The sequence below is a fragment of the Squalius cephalus genome (assembly GCF_949319135.1).
Source record: "Squalius cephalus genome assembly, chromosome: 1".
Lineage (NCBI taxonomy): Eukaryota > Metazoa > Chordata > Actinopteri > Cypriniformes > Leuciscidae > Squalius > Squalius cephalus.
In genome coordinates, this window is record NC_137122.1 from 37,029,524 (window position 1) to 37,052,369 (window position 22,846).

At 38.1% G+C, this 22,846-nt stretch overlaps 1 protein-coding gene across 6 annotated transcripts in view; it reads left to right on the forward strand.

Annotated features, from left to right (window-relative positions):
- Nucleotides 1–22,846, forward strand: part of tnrc6c1 (trinucleotide repeat containing adaptor 6C1) — a 180,320-nt gene that overhangs the window by 128,337 nt on the left and 29,137 nt on the right. For 4 of the 6 annotated variants that reach the window (XM_079887825.1, XM_079887830.1, XM_079887823.1 and 1 more), the window contains exons 2-3: nt 10,729–10,831; nt 11,356–11,377. In XM_079887825.1, coding sequence (XP_079743951.1) covers nt 10,769–10,831; nt 11,356–11,377 — 85 coding nt within the window. In that variant the 5' untranslated portion in view covers nt 10,729–10,768. Of the gene's footprint in view, nt 1–2,067; nt 2,442–2,620; nt 2,645–10,728; nt 10,832–11,355; nt 11,378–22,846 lie in introns of those variants that run through there. The other 2 variants (XM_079887824.1, XM_079887826.1) reach the window with 2 other exon arrangements.

Genomic DNA, 22,846 nt, shown 5'->3' on the forward strand with positions numbered 1-22,846 from the left:
TCTTTGAATGTGACAGCTAGAATTTCAACATTTCACTCGGACATTGTAATTTGTGATGCAGCATGCAAAGCCTGATCCTGCTCCATCTCCTGCCATTATCCATTAAATGATCTCAAGGGAAATTAATAAAACTCAGAAATGCCCTGCCCATAACTGTGGCAACCTGAACATTGGTCTGTAAATCAACACACATTCCCGATGCATGCACACTAAAAGTAATTATATTATTGTCTTAAGTTGCTCCCACAAGACATGACTTTTCAGTGCCTGGGTGAAGTCTGGGTTGCCTCCTTTGCAACTCTGAGATGTTGCTCCTGTGCTGAAGAGGTGACGCGGTGAATAATGAATCTGAATTATCACGACAAGCGAGATTAATTGCCATAAGCTGTGATTAGCCCTCCCTGCCAAGCTGATCTTTTATGCCTCTATACGTACTTCATCATTAAACACACTCAGTAATCACGTTTCTCCTCTGCCACCACATTACATATCTCAGCCGTAATCCATATGCAGATGACATTAGGGCGGATTGTTATTTAATTGGCCCCTTGAAGGTCTGTCAGCACGTCTTTATCGGCGAGCCCTTGTCTTCTAACTAAAGCGACCCAGCCATCCTCTCAGATTCATCTGGCCAACAGAAGTGCTCTGGCTGTCATTGGGTGGATGAATGCTAATGAGAGCGAGAAAGATGAGTCCTTAGTGAGATCGGGTTTTGGCTCATTGCTCAGCGAAATGTTTGGCCAGATCATATTTGTCTTTCCCAGTCTATGCGATAAAGCTGTAAGCTGGAATGGGACAGAAGAGGATCAGTGTTGCAGTGTGAAAATGTCCCCCTGGGTGGAGACCATATACTTACATGCTACACTTTTAAGCCTATATTTCAGTATGAAAATATTTCATATGCCTTATGAAAGCCATGCTTGATAACAGGCTATGTGTCCCAAATTGTGGAATCACAGCTTCTGTGAGGAAACTTTCTTTAAGAAGATTAAAATAAGTTCAGCAGACAAATAAACATTTCAGAGATGTAAAAACAACTGTTGCAGACAAAATGTGTTAAAACAGTGCATGTTCTCTATAAAGATAATTACTAAAGTGGTGTAAATAAATACAGAAGATCTCATACACAAAATTACATATAGGCCTACAATACACAAAATAGCATATTTTATTTGTAACAACGATCAAACTCTATAAATCACCATGGAGCACACCTAATTTTAAAGCAGTAATTGTTTTGGTTTTGATGTTTGTTAGAGAAAAAAGTGCACTTAACAGCTGGTGAGTCAGTCAAGATGTGTCAGTCCAGAGGGTATTTTAGCAGCCCCCCCAAAACAGGAATGTCTGAAAGCCACCTTCTCTGTCAGCGAGGGATAATACATTGAATGATTGTATGTTCATTTGTTAGTTAGTTCATTATTGAGAGATGATTGCCAAGTGATGTCTAGTGGTTTGTTGAAATCGCGCCCCCTGCCGGTGGAACGATGTCTAAAAAATACATATTCAATGTGGTACGTTAAAACCTTGTAACTAAAATGGATGCTAGAACAACTATGGTTTTATACATTTTTAGGTATTGCTGAGAAAGCCCGATTAATGATTAATCGAATGCGAGAAACACAAGGGATCGGATGGCTGGGTATACATGAGTTTGTGTTGTTGGGGGAGGGAAGAGGTAGTTCCTCGACCCTCGTTGTCATAGCAACAGTAAAGGTGGAGCGATATTTTAACATAGGGGTTGGATTGTTTGTTAGTTGAAGTCACGTGACGTGCCTCTGAGGAATGGGGGCACTTCCTGCTTTACTCTACTGAGACTTGAGCCGCTGTTGTCAGTTTCAACAAAATGGCTGCTGGAGCGCCACAAACGAAAATCCAGTGAACGCTTCACGTCAGTGCAGTATCATTTTAAATGGATGCATTGGAATTTCCCTACCTTCTGAGCATCGGGACATTTACTCGTGTGGACTCGTTTACATACGCATTAGCGAACTGAAGGCATGCTGAAATATTTCCCTTTACGCACTTTATATACTCCCAAAAAAATACAAAAGCTCAAACTGCCAGTGTGCGCGCGTCTGTGTGGGTGCGCGCGTGTGTAGCTGCTCCTAAAATCGTCGTAATGTTAAAGCTGATCAACCTTAAGCTGTCTTGCTGACGTGCAAAATTGTCTTTTTCACTGTTTGCGCTGGCATTTTTTTCGCATCTGGATAAATTCCCTTGCATTTTGAGAGGTGAATTCCTCAACTGGAAAGCCAGGCTCGCCATTGCAGCTCACTGCAGGAGCGAGTGTCCTGTGACTGTCCTGACTGCGACTGAATAATATCTGATCTGTGTCAGTACGGGTATCGACAACACCATGCAGCTCATGCATCACATCTGAATGCATCACATCTGAACAGCAGACCGCAGTTGCTCCGTCTGCAAAAAAAAAAAAAAAAAAGGTAAGACAAGACATTTTTAAAACGTTATAATATTTAGGTGGGCGGGGTGTGATATTTTTTGGTATACAGTGATATTGCGTCATTTTAGGAATTTATTTTGAGCTGTTTTGTTTCTGACAGACAGACAGTGACATTGAGAGGGACGCAGAATTAGTGAAATCACTAAAACCGGGCATACTGTGTTCAAACGCTCGCCGATAAGGGTATTTAACTCCATGCACGGTCTTTTCTGTTTTGATTGTTAGAAATAGCTTTCGTATGCAAATGTTTACTACCCCGAACATCAACATTTGCCCATTTTCTAAACAGAGGCGAGATAAGCCTTATTTCTTATCGGATTCCAGTTGATTTTTAGATACATACGCGCGCGTAATGTCTGGCAATGTGAGATCTATTTTATGATTTGCCCGTTGTTGCGTTTACTTAACGCTAGAGTTTGACGCTCGAATGGTGTGTTTTGTAAATATGTGTCCAGGATTTGCGGGGAGTCCTGTCACGTCGTTTTGACGATAAAATGTTGGCTAAGGCAACTCATTGCGTTTTTTGTTTGTTTGTTTTACATTATATTGCTATGGAGAATCATGTTACAGTCTTTCTGCAATGACGTTAACCCTGGACGATGAACGATAGACGATAGAGAAAGAACCGCTGTGGTGTTTATATTTTCATGGGGTTTGGATTAGAAATATCTCACGAAGAAGCTACTATTATTTCTGGTCGTATTCAGATTCCTCAAGTTGTTCCTTGAAGCTTCTAAGTGCTTGTTTTTTTTCTGGGGAGAATTCGAGAGGTTTTATTGTCGAAATCATGTTTACCAATTGAGAGTAAGTTAAATTGTTTACAAAAATTGGTGATAGGCTAGTTTCCGTCAAAATGTCGGTTATTGTTACTACAAGAAATATCGTAAGCTGCCAGAATCTTCCTGTCACTATTTTACTGTTTTTTTTTTTTTTTTTAAACGACATTACTTTTAAATTACCATCGTTTTGTTTTGGTAGCGATTGCAGATTTAGACTGACACTATGGTTACCATGGTAAAATTTCGCAAGGACACTGAATACTGTTTTAGGCTGTGCATGATAACGCTACTGAGGACAGCACTCATGCCAAACATACCCATGACTGTTCCTGTGGTGGTGCAGTTGCTAATTTGGAAGGGAAGTTTCAGCTCCCCTCACAGGGTCAGGGTCCCCCTGTCAGAGCCAGACCTTTGAAAAGGGCTGTGTGTTTTCCAGGAGTGAAAAAGGGTCAGACAAAAAGAGGCCACTTAATGCTCAGATTACCATAAAGCTTAGGTCACATTGCCCCTCTCAGCTTGTTCTTATAAAGCCTTACCAGCATTACTGTGGCTTGGGATTTGCACCATGTGGCTTCATGTTTGGTCATTTGTCGCTGTTGGTTATTGAAGTGGAATCATTGTTGCTGAGTCTGGTGCATGATTCCCCTATGAACCTTAGTTCCTTCACTGTGGCATTTTGAGCAAGACCATAGTAACCACAGATAAAACCATGGATTGTGTGATATTTCTATAGTAAGGTCAATGTTAGGGTTAACTGGTTTTTGTAAAAAAAAAATCTGTTTTGTGTGTGTGTTTTATTTTCCTGTATACACATTTTACAAATGCATGCAACTATGTTGCTATTTTCTACACTTGGTGATTTGGCACATGTATCAGTTTAGCATCTGTATTCTAATCTAAAATAGAGGCTCCCATCTGAGCTTGTCACAGTCACTGGTATAGGTAGGCTTTATAGCTGGGTGATTATGTCCCATTATTTCCCACAGTCCTTTCACTTTGAAACTTTTTTTTTTTTTTTTTAGTACTTTGCTATGTGCTGTGCAGATCTTGGTCTCTTGTCAAACTTTGACATTAATGCCTTGAATCAATCTGGGTTATCATTTTATTTGTTTGGTCAGATAACCAACAGCTGTCATTCCTAAAGTTAGATTTATGCTGATCTCTGAAGATTGTGACCGGATCTGTGTCCCACTGACCCTCATAGGACTTGTTCATCATAATAGATGATATTGATGTAGAGATATTTCTTTCATATCTTAATTATGTAAGCCTCTGGAATTGAGATTAAGTTTCTTGAGACTTTATCTATGTTATGATTAGCTGTCATAATGTGTTTCGCATGCTTTGTTCTATGCTGTTTTCTCCATTCACACAGGACTGATGTGAGGAGGTTGAGTTTTTTTAATCTTCAGGATGTGTTTTTGGCATGCCAAGAGCTTTACATTCTTTTTTTGATTGGTTGAAAACCGCAGGCCAAAGGGCAGCTCAGATGAGTCTTTCAAGGGCAAGTTTGCCACTGTAGCAGTTATCTGAATTCATTAACCTTTTGAAAGGCATTTTTTTATTTTTAGAATGCCACATTTCACCTGCTTGGTTGACTGCAAAATGGCAGCCTTCAGTTGTTAAGTACTTCCTGTTCATCTAGCCTATAAGGATGTCTTAATATCATACATGTTAATAACACATAGGGCTGAGAAATGTGGTCTATAAATCTGTACACTGCTCTAGACCAATTGTGAGGTGCTGAAAGTAACAGTTATTTGATAGATTATCTGAAATTAATGTTTCATGGTATTCAGAATATTTGTGGCTTTTTCTGGCCACTTAGACAGGAAGAGACCCTCTGACCGACATGAAAAGCGAGACACAGTTTGTGGTGTTTAGGGGTGAGTAAATCTGAAATGGATAGATACCACAATAATAGACTGGCACAGATAAATTTGATCTAGAATAAGCCGCGATGACAGTCTCCCTGAACTGTTGAAATGTGTTTTGACTTCATGGCCAGGGTTTTTGTTTCTCCAATAGTAATATTGATTATTTCACTGGCAGAAAACAAAGCTATATAGTTTGCTTGCCTTAAACAAAACTCTAAATATCTTGTGCTTTCATACACTACCCTACAGAGTTTTGGGTTGTGTTTTTTTTGTTTTTGAAAAAAGTATCTTATGCTCACCAAGGCTGCATTTATTTGATCAAAAAGTAATATGTTAATATATTTAAAAATGTAATTCATTCCAGTGATGTCAAAGCTGAATTTTCAGCATTATTACTCCAGTTTTCAGTCCAATAATCATTCAGAAATTATTCCAAAATGCTGATTTGGTGGTCAAGAAATGTTTCTTATTATTATCATCAATGTTGAAAACACTGCTTGATATTTTTATTTAAACCATGATACATTTTTTTCAGGATTTGTTCTATGAAAGCTCAAAAGAACACCATTTATTTGAAATTATACAATTGTTTTTGTAATAATGTACAAGTCTTTACTGTGACCTTTGATCAATAATAATGCATTCTTGATGAATATATATTAATTTCTTTAAAAAAAAGCTTATGAGTTTCACAAGTTTTGTGTGCAGTATGCAACAGATGGTCAGTAAATGTACTGTGGGAAGTTTGTGGGCACGTCTGGTCCCCAATCTACTCATGGTGAAGTTCTTTTTTGTTCTTCGTTAGGGGTAAAACGAAGTTCGAAATACGTGACCAGCGATATGTTGTTATCGAATATCTGATGCCACCCACACTGCTGAGAGTGATGGTTAGATGATTATGTAAATATGTGCTGCGCATTCCTCTCGGTAACAAAATAAACGCACAACAAAACTAAGAAAACAGGAAGCATTTTTTTAAAATAGAGCATAAGAAAAGAATCTGATAGCAATGTGGATATGTTTGCGCAAGCTCTGCAATTCTGCATTCCAGTAAAGTCAGTAAAGTTTACATTGCTATATCAGATGCGTTTCTTATGCTTTATTAAAAAAATATAAAAAAATGCTGTTTTCTTAGTTTTGTTATGTGTTTATTTTGTTACCGAGAGGAATGCGCGCAGCACATATTTACATATTCATCTAACCGTGGGTGGCGTCAGATGTTCGATAACAGTATATCGCTGGTCACTTATTTCGAACTTCGTTTTACCTCAAAACGAAGAACGAAAAAGAATTTCGCCGTGAGTATGTTGAGGCCTTTAAGCCTTAAAGGGATAGTTCGCTCTTTGAGATATTTTGAAGTTCAAACAACATTGGACCCCATTGACTTTCATTGAATAGACAAAAAAAAAAAAAAAAAAAAAAAAAAAAAAAAGCAGACATGAGGGTGAGTAAATAATGGCAATTAAAATTTTTGGGTGAACTATCCCTTAGAGGTTTCATAGGTCCAGTGTAATAGGCTGTTTACACGTCACCGTTTTCTACTAGAACCAGAAAACTTTGTACGCGTTTTGGCCATTCATTTACACGACAACACGTTTTGGGGGATTGAAAACGCTAACTTTTGAAAACGGGTTTCAAAGTACAACCTTTTGAAAACAGTACCATAATTATCTCTGTGTAAACTACAAATTAATACGTAGCACATGACGTCACCGTTTTCAAAAATTTGTGTTTTTGTAGTAAATCGCAAAGGAAAAACGTTTCCATTTTTAGTACATTGTTGTCATGTAAACGTACTCTGAAGCTCCCGTAAGACCGAAAGAATGAAGAATGAAAAGCCATGGCTGTGTACAGGATTTGTACTAATCTCACTAAAATTCGTTTGACAAGGTTTTTTTTTTTTTTTTTCCTTGATGCATCACTAATAACTTCAGAACTGATCACTCTCAATTTAGTCCCCCGTTACATGAGTTTCCTCTTATGCTAAGTCCATTAGTGTGCTGAACTGTTGGATGTTTTGCATTTTATTGAGACAAATGTGCAGTCGCTGAAAGACCTACGTGATTTGAGTATAATGACAGGGGTCTTTATGGAAGGCATTTGTGTGATCTATTAGGGCAATAAATTGTCAGCAGAGCTTGTGCAAGTGCTTTCATTAGTGACTTTGGAGGAAGATGAAAGTCATCGGACTGCTATGACTGTGAGTCAATCCACCAAAAAGCTATTTTTATGTTTGCCCGCCAGGAACTGAACGTATGAAAAATCACCTTTCGCTGTTTTCTATTGGCATTCAGGCTGGTTGGAAGTTTCCTTCTGCTGAATTAAAAAGGTGCCATACAGATGGTCTGGAATTCATAAAACGGGATTTCACGCCGCACTTTCACCACTGTATAGTTGCCTGTGGAAATAAAATCAGACTCTAAAGGTTCTTTCAACCCGTCTTTTCTTTTGTCTGTTATTTGTTGAGTGTGGTTGGGTGACTAAAGGAGTTTTTCGTGTTATCCAGGGGTTTATTGGCATGTCAGGTCTGGTCTTCTCAAATGGCTCGGAAGTTATGGGTTTCTAATGCCTGATTGTGTCTGATGGAGAGGCTGCAGATTTCTTCCTCTGTAGGCTGCTGTTGCTAGCCAGCAGGTTCCCGAGGGCTCTCAGCTCTCTTGTTTGTCTTGCAGCGCTGACATTTTTTGGCTCTGTGCCCAGAGAGCGTCTAGCTATCCCCCCCGCCCCCACCACCTCATCTCCACCGTCTCTTCAACTCGCTCATTTCCCCTCCTTCCTCCACCTACTGCTTTTTCCTACAGTACTTCATACTGACTTTGACTTGGACCGTATCATAAATACACAAGAGACCAACAATGTAGGCAGTTATGTTGTGGGATGTGTATTTATCTAATTAATTCTGCCCATAATCTCACACACAGGTAAAGCTAAAGCAAAGGTCATTATGGACTGAGACATTTAGACTGATATTTGTTTTCATGGTTTGGCTGATAACCAATAAATAGATGGTCTCAAATTCTATACTATTACATTTAAATATATAATTAAAAATAAATCTCTAAAACTGATGTTTTTAAATGCTACTACAAGTGAATTTATGCATCACACAGATATAATGTGCAGTATGAAAAATTTAGTTTTTCAGTTTCAGATTTAAGTGGTATTAAATTATCAGTCTTTTTATAAAGCAATTAAATATTCTATTTAAACATTTTTGTTATTTGAATTCGCACGGTGACAAGATAAGATATTTGTCAGTGACACTCGGGATCTGTTGCATTTATTTTGATCTTTAACATTAGATCTTTACAACTTTCCCTTTATTTATACAAAACGAATACTTGAATCCTCCGCAATTGTCTTGTCAGTCATCTTTCCCTACTCTCATCACAAGTGAAATCTGACTCCGTTGTAAGACACTTTCGGTTTATAATTGTAGTGTCCATTGTCCAACTGATCTAAATGATTTTTATTTCTATAAAAAAAGCAAAATGGTATCGATGTACGTCCGAACACGGTTTAACACCGCTAACGCTGACTACCACAGTAAAATGTCTCTGATCATGTGAGTAATGATGCTGAAAACTCACCTCTGCCGTCACTGGAATAAATTACATTTTTAAATATATTCAAATACAAGTCTGTTATATTAAATTGTAATATGTCACTCTTTTACTGTATTTTGATCAAATAAATGCTGCCTAGTTAAACATAAGAGACTTCTTTCAAAAATATTTTAGAAGATAATGACGTTTGAACAGTAGTGTATCAGTTGATATATGACGACCACCTGTATGGTGCCAATATACCGTGCATCTCTCGTTTCAAATATTTATTTAGTGATTATTAGAGAAGAAGAGCCATTCATAGGCTTCCATCAATCTTTTTTTGGTGCATCTGGTTCATGTCACATTTGTTTATCTCTGATTCATCCACTCAGACAGAGTTTACTGAAAACAGGTGGTATACAACGAAGAAAGTTCAAAGTCAATGTTTTTATTCCTAAAAGAAATGTTCCTCTAAATCCCAAGCACATCCTTTTTCCTGTGAATTTCTTGTTAACATTCTTTTCTGACTATTGTTAACATAAGCGCAAACAGTCAGACCAGCTCTAATACCTTTGAGCTTTGTTCACAGATGGATTTTTTTTTTTTTTAAATTTAACTAGAAATTTTTACTTGATGCAGCTGCTTTCATTTATTTGTGCAAATCGAGTTTAAATCAGTGATTTCTGCTTTTCGTCTCCATGCGGGTTGGTCTGTATTATCTAATGAATGTATGGTTTGGTGTTTCTCTCAATACTAGAGGAGAGCATGTCTTTTGTTTAAGTATTTCATCTTTGGTGGCTCATTATTGGTGGTAAACCAGATTTTTGTAAATGTAAGCCACACTAAGTTTATTGTGGGTTCACTTTCTTCATTAACAGACATGGAATATTTTGTTTGTTCTTTCTTTTCTTTTTCTTTTTTTAAATCAGCTACTGTATAACGTAAAAATAAATAAATGCATACTTAGGTTCCTTTAGGTTTTAGATAATATTCCAATTAGTACTGCCCTTGGTTCTGTGGGTAGTAATATTAAAGTAATAAATTAGAAAATAAATACATTTTAAAATATCATATTTGCTAAAAATTGTATCTCCCGTTCTTCGTGATCCCATGTTTCAAACTTTAGTTAGTGTGTAATGTTGCTGTTAGAGCATAAATAATATCTGTAAAATGATAAAGCTCAAAGTTCAATGCCAAGCGAGATATTTTATTTAACAGAAGTCGCCTACATCGAACGGCCCGTTTGGACTACATCCCTCTACTTCCTTCTTTAATGACGTCAGTAGAACAGTTTTTTGACTAACCTCCGCCCACAGGAATGCTCCCTCAACTCTACCGAAATTCGTTTATGTACTTGCGCACTTCTTATAACTTACTGTGTTTACTAAGCTCTTACGGTGATTTTATGAAGTAAAACTGACGCTTCATCTTTTGTGTGATGTACAATAAACTTTATTAAACTCATCAGTACATGTTTGATCATCATTCAGACAGCAGACTTGTAGGCTATTGAATAATGGATACATACAAGCAGATGACAAATACGTTATAATAACCGTAATTAAACTACTAAACTATACCTGTTTCATCTCTATACAGCACTCTGACTCTGTAGGCATTATTGTCCGACTCGAAATGAACGCCGTTACTGAGAGTTTCTGATATTATCATCATTCCGTGAGATGAAATTGTCCTGAGAGACTGAGCGCGAGCTCATGAAGCTCCGCCCCCTGTGCCGTCCAGCTGCAGCTTATTTGCATTTAAAGGGCACACACTAAAACAGAGCGTTTTTCTGAGCCCCAAAAAATGACAATTTAAACATGCTGTAAAAAATGATCTGTTGGGTATTTTGAGCTGAAACTTCACATACACACTCTGGGGACATCAGAGACTTATTTTACATCTTGTGAAAAGGGGCATAATACGGGACCTTTAAAATGTTCTATTAGAAATACGACATTATAAATGTTCTTTATAATATGTTTGAGAGTTATTTTGTTACTTGTCTCTATTTGTTTTTAAAGATTAGGACCAAAATAACTCACAACTGATCTTTTTCACAGCCTTGGGACAAAACACGTCACACAAAAGGAGAACCATTTGATGGAAGAAAAGAAAAAGAAAAAGCAAGAGGAAAAGAAAAAGAAGGAAGCTGCTCAGAAAAAGGTGAGGGCTTCTTTCCTATGACCTACAAGCTTTCACCTAGAATCTTTTGCTTGCGTCCTCCTTATGAAAGCTGCTTAGCGGACACCTTACTGAGTCTGTCATAAGCTTCTGAGACATCTTTACCAACGTAAAGCACAGGTACCAAACTGAAGACCTAGAGCTCACAACAACCTGTTTAATGTCTGCTTGTGAAACTCTATTCAAACACAGATAGATATTAGGCTATGCGTCTCACTTCTTAGACATCATGGAGTTACAAAGTGTGTACATTTACTAATGTATCATTCACATCCTGCTGCTCTTTGGATTGATGTAGCACATCCAGCTTGATCTCTATTTAGCATAATACTGAAGCAGATATCCATTATAATCCATCTTACATGTTCCAAGATTTATGGTCCACTAGTCATTTGTACTGTTTTTGTTTTTGTTCCAGAAGCGACACGTTTTTAGTTATAAAGCTTTTGTACACTAGACCTGTGGAAGTGTTCATCTCTCAGTCTACCTTTGTTCTTTCTCTACAGGCTGCTGAACAGAAAACCAAAGGTCAGTTATGATTCTCTTTGCAGTGCTGCATTAAAGCATGAAGTTAAAAGTGTTTCTTTTTCAAGGATCTTCTCCATTCAGATATGTTCATACCACATGCATCTTGTCAAACACCTCTAGAGTGGCAAAACCTACGTTGCATGTGCTGCAGACATTTTTAAATGCTATTGTCAGAATTAACACAAACATAATACCATTTCATGTGGGACTGCAGTACATTTGATCAGAATCTGTGCAGTTATTTACGTGGGTGAATTGAATGACTGGCACAAGACGGCACAACAGTTGGTAGAGACAAATCAACCACTACTGGTGAATGCTGAGGTATTCAGACGTTTGCACTTTAAACATTTGAAATTTGAATGTTAATAAATCAGGATTGTTTTCCTTAATGTAATATCTAAGGAATTATTCACAAACAAGTTGCTAAGCATAAAACATTTAACATACATTGTTCACAGTTTTTTATGTATCATGGAAATCCGCGTAAACAGGCGACATCAGTGTTTCTTCAACTATGGTCACTTTTGACCCTGTGGACTTTTAGTGTTCAACAGTGAAGAATTTTTTGTCATTTTTGTTATTGCCATCATACCTCAAATAATGTATTCTGTTTGATTGAATTCTGTGATGGAAATTACATTTAAAGTTTTTTAAATGAAAATCACAATTTAAAATGGCTGACTTTATCTTGCTAGGACTAATTTCATAGCTAACATTAGATTAGTTCTAAATACACAATTAAATGATAATTTTTTATACTGTTTTATGTTTTAACTTTATATTATTAATTTTAGTATTTATGTACATGACAACTGAAGGACCGTTGTAGTTTGTGTAAAGATTTAAATAGTTTTCACATAGTAAGTATTAAAATCTTACTGTTTATTTTGCTCCTTTTGTGGCGTATCATAGTAGATTATCAAATTATGAATTTTCATATTTTTAGATTATATCTGTGTCTGGGACCAGTATAAAACAATAGAATATGTGCATAAATGTGTTTGCAAAGTAGCCAAATAAATGGAGATATGGAAGCAAAAGAAGCAAGCTGAAAAAAAGTGCTTGTAGGTGAAGAAACACCCATTCATTCAAAGGTATCTTTTCTGTGTTAGTCTGGTTGTTAGTAGGTCCTAAGGGTGTCACGATTTCAATTTTAAATCGAAATCGATCGAAATTAATGCTCAATCTCGATCATCGAATCAAAAAATGGAATCGTCGATGCTGCCACGCCCCATAGGTCACGTCAGCTCGGCTTGCCTGTAATAGGTAAAACAAACTCCTTTTCTCGAGAATATTGAAGCCTTTATTTTAAAACGCATTGCAGCTGCACAGCGAGAGCATCATAGCTCGTCTGAGCGAGCTGGCTGTGCTGCGGCAACTGCACGAACCTATGGCGAGTTAGCAGTGGCGTGCGGTCCAACGGGAGCGCTTGGCGCCCTGCCAGCCTCGAGCGCGCCAATTTGGACGCGGCTGAAATGTATAAATTTAGAGAAAACTCGCCAAAGGACTTTAGGTTTAAATCGACTGAAGCGAAGTACCTGATATGAGCGAAATAGCACGGCAAGGCAATGCAGTACTCGTTCCCTTATCTCTAAGGGAACCGAGGTTAAGCAAGTAACCAAGTACGTTCCCTCACGAGAACGTTCTCTCGTACTGCGTTGCAAACGCTGTGGGAACCCAATTTAAAACGCCGTGCTATTCGCTTGTGACTGCTCTGAGGAGTCCAGGGAGCCCCGGGACTGTAATAGGTTATATTATTTAAGTTTCCAATTGACTTAAGATATAAGTTATTGTTACATTATGTTGTTAATAAACGTTTTAAATTTGACAATGTAGTGTGTGGTACATTTCGAACAAAGGTCAGATATTATTATATTGCATGAAAGTCTAAAAATGGCATAGCTTGTGCTTTCACATTTTTTTTTTTTTTTTTATCGAGAATCGAATCGAACCGTGACTTTAGAATCGAAAATGTAATCGAATCGAGGATTTGGAGAATCGTGACACCCTTAGTAGGTCCTGGTTAAATCCGTGTTAAGCAGCAGATCTTAGATTGACAGGAGAAGTGAGAGGGACAGCACTGCAGGAGAGGAGGTTATGTGCTGACATGTTTGGTTCTGGTCTCCTCACCCCATAGGCCAGGTCACGCCGCCTTCATTGAGAGGGGTGAGGTATGAGGCAGTAAATCTTAGACGGCAGAAAGGGCTTTTTCAGGGTTGTCATGGGGCAGATGGGAGAGGGGCTTATGTCATGTGAGGGATAGACAGTCATAAATCTCATTAGAGCATCTGCTAATGCTGGAACTCTCAAACATCAGACTTAACGGAGGAGGGAATGCTGGTTTAGTGTGCACAGGAAACTTGCGTTGCAAAATATTCTGGAGAAATGAGTCGCAAAGCTATTTCTTCTCCACTTTCATCCCCCGAATTTCTGTATCACTGCGTGAGTCAGTGTTTAGAATCTCTTGTTTCTTTAATCGAAGTACACTTAGGGCTGTCGCGGTTAAGGATTTTCCCTTGCGGTAATTTTGAGTGGTTCAATAGCGCGATATGCGGTTTAACCGCATTTATTAATTTATTTTGATTTATTTATATTTATTTGTTGCTATAAGTGTCACGATGTGGTCAGCATGCACAAAAACGAGTACATTTTCAATAACCAATAAACCGAAACTAAACAGCGTCTCTCCGCATTGAAAGCCTGTCACTCAGCGCGCAGTTGTTAGGGCAACGGACTGTCTTTGAGTGAGTCATTAAACCATTCATTTAACAACACGTTCAAAAACGCTGATTGATTCATTAAAAGATAGTAGCCTAATGAAACAAGGTAAATTATTTTTAACTTTGAGCTCCACTTTTCAAGGCTCAGCTGACCAGCAATGCGTCGCATGGGTAACGCTGAAGCTTCACTTAATAGAGACAAATAGCATTGATTCAATGCGTGACTCACTGAGTTTTGTTTCCCGCGACCGCGAGTTCCTCGTGCTGTGGATGCAGACCAGCGCTGCCTGTCGCTGATGCCATTCATGGTAAATACCCTTTATTTTAAACGTTAAAAGGATGACAGGACAAATATTTAACTTTCCTTGGACACGGCAGCCTTTTTTACGAATATGACTTGACCTCAAAGACAGACGCAGGTAATCGCACGCGCTCAGTCGATCTCTCTCATTCACTGTCTGTTTAGGCTTAAGTGCAACTCCACGAAGCCTCTGTACAAATCACCATAAAACCATGATCACCACGTCTTATTATCATTAACTTATTTAACATTCAATACACATGAACGAAGTTCAAAACAAGAAGGGTATTGCCTTATGAAAAAAGAAAACACGCGAATATCGCGGTTGCTGCGGTTACTTGAATTCCTCTGCGGTTGGCTTGTCAGAAGCGCGGTACTGCGATATTGCGGTTATCGCGACAGCCCTAAGTACACTAGGGGCATTCGTGGAGCTTTGCTAATTAGATCTAATCTGATTTTGCTTTGTTTCACATCTTTCTTTATCCCCTCTTGCGCCATGGTACCTAAGGACACACATTATCTGCAGCTGATAAGGATATGTCTGTTCCTTCCGCCTGTTAGATCTTCTTGAATTTGGCTGACCTGCTGTTTCTGGGTGGCTCGACATGTGTGTTAGATTTCTTCTGTGTAAACTAAAGTAAGATGGACCGTTTGTCGAAGGTGATAGTGTAGTATAACCCTCCTGGATCGATGTTGACCTTTTTATGCCTAAGCCTTCTAAATGCTTTACCCAAGATACTGTGTTCGTGACTGGTCTTTTATAGTTTGACAAATGTGATACAAACAAACAAGTAGATAAAGTGATGTTTGAACCACCCCAACATATTTTCCTTGTAATTTGGCTTTTGTTGATGAAGTTGTATGTTTATGGTAAGGATGTGCACAATTTAGTGGGTTGTTTGAAAAACTAGTTGGTCTTAAAAGGATATTTCACCCAAAAATGAAAATTCTGTCATGATTTAGTCACTTATGTTGTTCGAAAAACTGTATGAAAAACTTTTTTTCTGTGGAAAAGATTTTCAAAAAATGTCTTTGTTTTTTCATCAATGGTCACCAAAACTGTATGGTTACCAACATTCTTCACAATATTTTCACTTATGTTCCAGAAAGAAAGTCATACAGGTTTGTAACAACATGAGAGTGAGTGAATGATGACAGGATTTTATTTTTTGGGGAGTGTACTGTCACTTTAAGGAAGCTATTTATAACTAGGCTGGTTTAGGGCATGCCCATCAAATGGCAGATGTGTTTTTAGCGATGTTTAGATGCTAATCGCAGTTGTTCAGTGTGGTAACTGACAGGTATTCATCCAACAAAATGACTAAATTATGCAACCTTTAGTGCACAAAATTGTCAGTCATTATAAAAACAGAGACCTACGCATGAATAACAGCAAGCGATTTGAAGACTAACAATTATTGTCTTGAGTTCTGAAGTTTGATGGCTGGACACAACTTCTGTTATTCTTTCAGCATGCTAAAACGCTCTCTGAGAAGTGCTCTCTGTGTCCCCTTTAAAGCCCTGCCACTATAAATATTAAAGCTAAAGCTAAAGAAAAAAAAAAAAAAGAGTTGACCCCACTTATCGCCTACTATTTGACCACTCTGACCACAAAAATCCACTTAAAATGATTTGAGCTTGCCGTGCCTTGCCTTAGTAACAAGTATATTGAATATGTTCCTATGTCAACAATATGTTCTGTGAATTCTGAAAGGACATTTTAAATTCAGCATGATGCCACCTAAAGATCATTTGTATCATTAGAGAAAGATGAAGGTGAGCTCTGAGGCATGAATCTCTAAAGAGACTCATGGAGGAAGCAGTGATGACTTCAAGACCAACTTTCTCTTTTCAAGAGAGGCCCAGGAGGGGCCTATACACACATGCACACAACCTGGAGAGATTCACAGGGAAGTGCTTTTGCCAAACCGACAGAGTATTTTTGTGGAATGAGGAAAGAGAGAGAGAAAAAGAAGTACAGAAAAAAAGTTGGAAAACGCTGTAGGTGTCTGTGTCAATGGAGGAAGGGAGCAGTGGAACTGTGTGAAAGAAAGTGTGAGAGCCTGCTTAAGTTTCCTGTCAGCTCAAGTCTTTTGGTTTTGGCCGCAGAGAAGCTCAAAGGCCTCTGAAGATTTTTAGACAACTGAAAAAACAACCATCCCCCTTTTTCCCCCTCCAAATCTCTTTCTTTCCCTTTCACTTTCTAACTCATTCTCTTAAACTTAATTTGCATATGCGCACACATAGACGCATACCTCAAGGACTAATCAGATTTGCTGCTGATTGTTAATGTGCTAAACCAGATTCCTGTTGTTTCTGCCCCTTCAGCCACAGAAACTTTCTGTTTTGCTCACTTGGTCCAGTTTCCCTTAAGATAGTTTCAACCCCGGAAAGAACGTCTATGACCTATTTAACTTTGTATTGTATATTGCATGTAAAAAATAATTACCAGTGATTGCAATCAATGGTTCCAGTTAGAACTATATATAATTATTCGTTTCTTATTTTAAATAAGTTTTGTATCATTGTTTTATTAGTAGACTTTTTAATGAAGTTCAATCATTTTACTGAATCTGAATTTAAAAGTACAAGTCAATAAAATAACCACACTTTTTTTTTTAACACACATAATATATAATATATAATATATATATATATATATATATATATATATACATATGTGCCACATACTTTGACAATGTGCCAGTCAGCAGGAGCACCGCACCGAGATCCTTTTCAGGATATATTGCATTTATAACTAGGAATGCACCGAAATATTGACCGAAAGACGTAAGACAAAATTATAAATGCAATATATCCTGAAAAGGATCTCGGTGCGGTGCTCCTGCTGACTGGCATATTGTCAAAGTGTGTGCACAGAACGCTGCCTCTCTCAGAAGGAGACTTGCGAATTTGGGACGTACTCGGTGTTAAAAAGTGTTAAGCACATTAAGCAGTGAAAAATAACTCAATGTGGTGCACTCACTGACTGACACGCAAGCGTAAGCGTGAGCACAGAAAGCCGCTTCTCTCAGCATGTGATCGCAAATTCAGTTCTCTTTCACATCTTATTACACTTGAATGGTCGAATACACACACAATTATGTCAAAATTCTCATCGTGTGGAGTATTTATGTAAGCACAGCCGGTTATGTATCAAGTAAGATGGGTGTAAACCGAATGTGTATCAGTAAATAATGGATCTGTGCGTTTGGTCCTAAAGTGACAGCAGCCTGTTCAATTTCTAAGAGTTTCTATCAGTTATTTGGGAAATAAGGTTTTGTGTTAGCAAGTATTTTTAAGAACTAGATGCTGTATTTTGCGAAGGTTTGCACGGTTCAGGTCATCAAATCTTAAAATTTACTAAACAACATATTCTCAATCACAAGTGTATGTATCATGGGTCTAAAATAGGTATAAAATATAACCTGTAGTTGAGAGTTGCCAAATAAATGTCAATTTGTCAAATATTCTTTATAATATTTCACTGAGACTGCTGCTGTATTTTATTGTAGTGATTTTAGATTGTCTTGTTTCTAAACATCAGGAAAGCTTGATCTGAAACTGTTGTTCAGACAGCCCTGCTTATCTTAAGGCCTTCTCGTACCAAGGACTGTTAAGATTACTGTAACTATAAAGTTTTAAATAATGATAATGACACAGAGGAGCAATATTGTTAGAATTACTTTCAGAATTATTTATTTTTCAGCTTATGAGCGATAAAAACATTAACAGTCAATCAGAACCCATCTGACTTTAAATGCACATTTCATTACATAAGCAGAGAGCAGTCTGTTTTCTTTCGTTTTGAATTGTTTTGTTTAAAAGTGTACATTTCATGCTTTTTTATATATGTCTCAGGTCTGTGAGGCAAGTAGCTTATACGCTGAGTTTCGGTTCATTTAAGAGACCAACTCCAGTTCACGCGCCGGCGACTCCGTGTCCTGCATTTATATTGCCTTATTTAGCCTACCTCTTATTAAATACAGGAAATTGGTTGATGAAACATTGATCAAAATTAAGATACAATTAATACAAAACGAAATTCACTTTAAAGACAGACTTTCTACAAAAACAAACTTAATGAAGTGGTTAAAATCATGTCTGCCCACTCCATTTGTCTTCCGATATTTTCGGGATCATCTTATCTTATTCATGCTATTCACTTTTCATATAATCAACATGAAATTTAAAAAATAAATATTATTTTATTTAAACATGAATATGAAACTAAATCGTTTTTTAATGACAACACAGGCCTAGACAGTAGCCTACAGAGAAATTTACTGTCAGAGCGTTGCCGGTGAGCATGTGGGGGGAGAGATACAATTTTCGATCAATCATCGAATTTTATTTTGCTTAATATGCCCATTCTTAATATTTGGTGTTTTAAATGCCTGTTTGAGATCTCTGTGAAGTTTTAATTGCCGCTTTCAGAGCGCTCACGTCCGTAACATTGTTTCTTCCTCATAAATGCGAACACGAAAAATAAAATAAAATGAATAGGCTATAAATTATGTTCTGTGGAGAGCCGATCCCTCTTCATCCGGTGGGTATAATAGCCTACTTTTGGTTTGCGCAGTGTAATTCATAGAATTAGCCTACTAAAACATATTTTTCGTGGATCTGAGTGTCGCGATTTCACTTTCATTTCGCATAGGCCTACAGCCTACACAGCCCTTATAATCATAGATGACGCCACGGGTTTTTATTTAAAATAAAGAGTGTAGCCTACGTTTGTAGCCTATGTAGGCCTATTTATTCACAATAAAATACAATTAATATCATTTTATTGCATTTGTATTAGTTGTTTGAAGAGTAAAAAAAAAATCGGTCGGTCTTAACGCAAGTTTACAATCGGCAAGTCGGTCGGACTAAAAGGGAAAAAAAATAAATAATTGGGTCGGACCTAAATTGACTGGGTCGGTCGGGTTACGGCAAACAAGAATATTTTTAAGGATGGCCTAATGAACAGAACGTTATCGTCTGTTGGTGTGGATGCCAAGATATTTATTGTTATCATTCTTGGTGTAAACAGTCCTTAAGTTTGTTTGATATGGTGGTCAGGGGCAGTTGTATAGGGGTCTATGTCGGGCTGAATAGCTCACACAGGTTTTGTCGGTTAACACCTGCTCTACTTTAAGAACCTGCTCATTACAGCTCCTTCCTATGCCATATTTGCAGAGTTAGGACATCGTTAATTACTGCTAATGACTCAGTCTGGCTGTTCGTCCTTGAGTTCCTCAGTTCGTAAGGAGTTTGATCCCCTGAGACCTTGGCATTCGCTGTATGAACAGAGTACAGGCTGCCTCTCCATGAGTCCTTACCCAGACATCCTATCTGAGAGGGCAGCCGCTACCCACTGTGAGCATGCAGGGCAGCGAGAAGAAGGATGACTCATGGCTTAGTGGAGCATGCTTTTTTGGATGTTTCATTGTTTTAAGCTCTGAACTTGCTTTTTAGAATTTCACTTTTGTTGTTACTAAAACGTCTCTTGGCAGTAACACAGACACCAAACCTGAGTCTGGAAAAGTATGGAATTTTTTGAAGTGTGTAGGAATCCTGTTTATATAAATGAAAATATTATCTAATATTCTCCTTTAAATTCTGTCAAATTTGAGTGTATATTTGAACTTCACCTTCATGACATGTAGTTTTCTGTGGGTTGCTTTGACTCCTTCACGTTTGGCTTCCTATAGCTTTCTTGTGCATTCAGATCATGAAAAATGTGCTGAGCATGTTGAAGTCCTGTAAAATGTGTGCTGTGCCAACTTTGGTCACCATCAAAGTCTCTTCTTTGTAATGGCAGGCACAGTTTGAATTTCATAAAGAAACTCTGCCAACTCTCCACATTCACGTGCATGTTAGTCAGCTGTCAGTATTTCTCTGAGGAGCAGCAGGCTCTCAAAAGAAGCCCTGGTGATTTGCATTGAGAACCAAACACACTGTGGTTCAATTGTTGCACTTTTACATGGGTAACTATTTTTACAACATCTCACAAATGGTGATGCAAATTCATGTCGATATGTTGTTGCTGGCCTGCTTTCTTTTTTTTAATCTTTCTTGTATTCAGTGTTACATGTGTTGTGTGAGAATGGAAACAATTTACTGATTGTAAAGCAGTACTTGACTTTTTTTTTTAAGATGCTTTTTTGTAACAAAAGTGACTTACACTTACTACCAGAGAGCCACTAAACAAATGACCAATCTGACAAATGTACATGTTTTTTCAAAATATTTCTTTAGGTGCATTTCTTTTCTCGTCAAATGTCAGGATGCCTGGCTGATGAGGAAATGAATCCAGCACTGCAAAAAGTACTGAATGTTTGTTATTTAATAAACAGCTGTGTAGAGCTGGATTTTGGACCAATGAGATTTCACTATGGGTGAGGGGCAGTGCAACAACACAGAAATGGAAAGCGAGCGTTCGACAAAATGCGCTGTGGCTTGTCGCACACAGGTCAACACAGAAAAAGAACATTTTATCACATGTTGCTGTTGTTTTATCGTGTTGTGCCTGGTGGTGAGGACACTGTGTGAGACATGCTGCTGCTGTTGAATTTCTCGAATGGTCGAAAAAGGCTCTGGTGGTTTTGCTGATCTGGAGCGAGTGTGTGTTTGAACCGCTGAAGATGGTGGTGTGCGTGTATGTGGAGAGACAGAAACATTCTCTGACTGGGTCAGTATTTATAGCCTCCCTTAGGCAGTGCAGCCTACCGCCATCTTGTCTTTTTGCCAGCCGTATATGTGTATTCACACTAGCTCCATCTCCCTTTAAAAAACAACTCTGATTTATAAAAGTGCTGTGCTTGAGTGTGTGTTTTGATTTGTGGTACATCACTTTCTGCGTAAAAGGCCCACCATAGTGGTTATAATAGAATAAAGGGATGGTGGGAGACACACATAATGGCTTATAATAGAGCTGTCGGTCTTCATACCATTTTTGTCTGAATGTCAAACAATTTGGTAGAATGTGGAGCGAAAGAACGTAGGCAGATGCGTACCGGTAGCACAGGTCAGGTGAGCCAAGCTCTGGAATCTGCTCGTCTTCACGCACGTTCCTTTGATCAAAAAGCTCTCGCTCATAAGACCCGGCCTGGACTAATTCCAGCCGAGGGTGTCAGACACGGCAGGTTACTGTGTGGTTCCTCAGTGTTTAGCAGTTAGCGGTGCTCAATCCCAGATTAGGCTTGTGCAAATTGCTTTGGTTTAAGAAGTGGCCTGAGTCCAAAGATAGCAGATTCCCCAGTGAAATTTGGGGCTTCATTGTTATGACACAATGTTGGGAAAGTTACTTTGAGGCTAAGCAATCATAATTGAAAGTATTTAAACTATAGTTTATGAAGTAATAAACTTTATGAAGTAGCTAGCTACACTTAAATCTTCTAACTGCTTTTTGCTAACCACATTTAAGCTATTTAAGAGAGCAATCAATTTATCTGGCACGAAAGCAATGAGCAACTTAAAAGGGGACATATCATGAAAATCTGACTTTTTCCGTGCTGAACTGCTATAATCGGGTCCCCGGTGCATCTACCAACCCAGAAAACGTGAAAAGTGACAACCCAGTAACTTTGTTTTGGTAAGCCTTTCTCTGCAAAGCATGACAAAAAATAAGCTGATCAGATTTCGCTCCCCTTCTGAGGTAGGAAGGGGAACTTATTATAATATTACCGCCCCTTCATCTGCACGTTTCCACCCACGACAGCGCCGCCATTTGGTTTTCGCAAGCGACAACAGTGTAACCAGCTCTAACGCAATGGCAAAAGTTCGAGAAAAGCATGCAATCTCTCTATTTTGACCCAAAAATGCCACAGCTGTCTTATAAAGACTTCAGGGAACTGTGTCAACTTGTGTTAAAGTTAAACATGACGGTACATGCAAGTCGATGAGATGAATCAGTGTAACCCACAACAACTACATAAATGTATCCACTAACCATTCAGAAACGTCCAGGTCACGAGGTGCTAAAAGTTGCAACCTCTTCCTGAGTCTCTCCGTAAGGCTGCACTCCGCTACTGGTTATTTCTGAGATTTTGGATGAGTGAGAAATCGCGTTTTGTTATTGCCAGAGTATCCGAAGCTCGTGTAAAGGGTATTTAAAGGGACACACACAAAAAAACACCCAAAAAGGGGCAAATTTGTCAAGCTGTAATAAATGATCTGGGGGGTATTTTGAGCAAACACATTCTGGGGACACCATAGATTTCTTGTGAAAAGGGGCATAATATGTCACCTTTAAATACAGCTAGTAAAATGAAAGAAATTAAGAAATTGATGTTTTCTCTTTTAATAAATATTTAAAATGTAATTAATTCATGTGATGAAAAACTGAGCAGCCATTATTCCAGTCACACGATCCTTAAAAAATCATCCTAATATGCTGATTTGATGAATAGAAATTTTAAATGAATGCCTTTTATTTGAAATAGAAATTGTATGTAA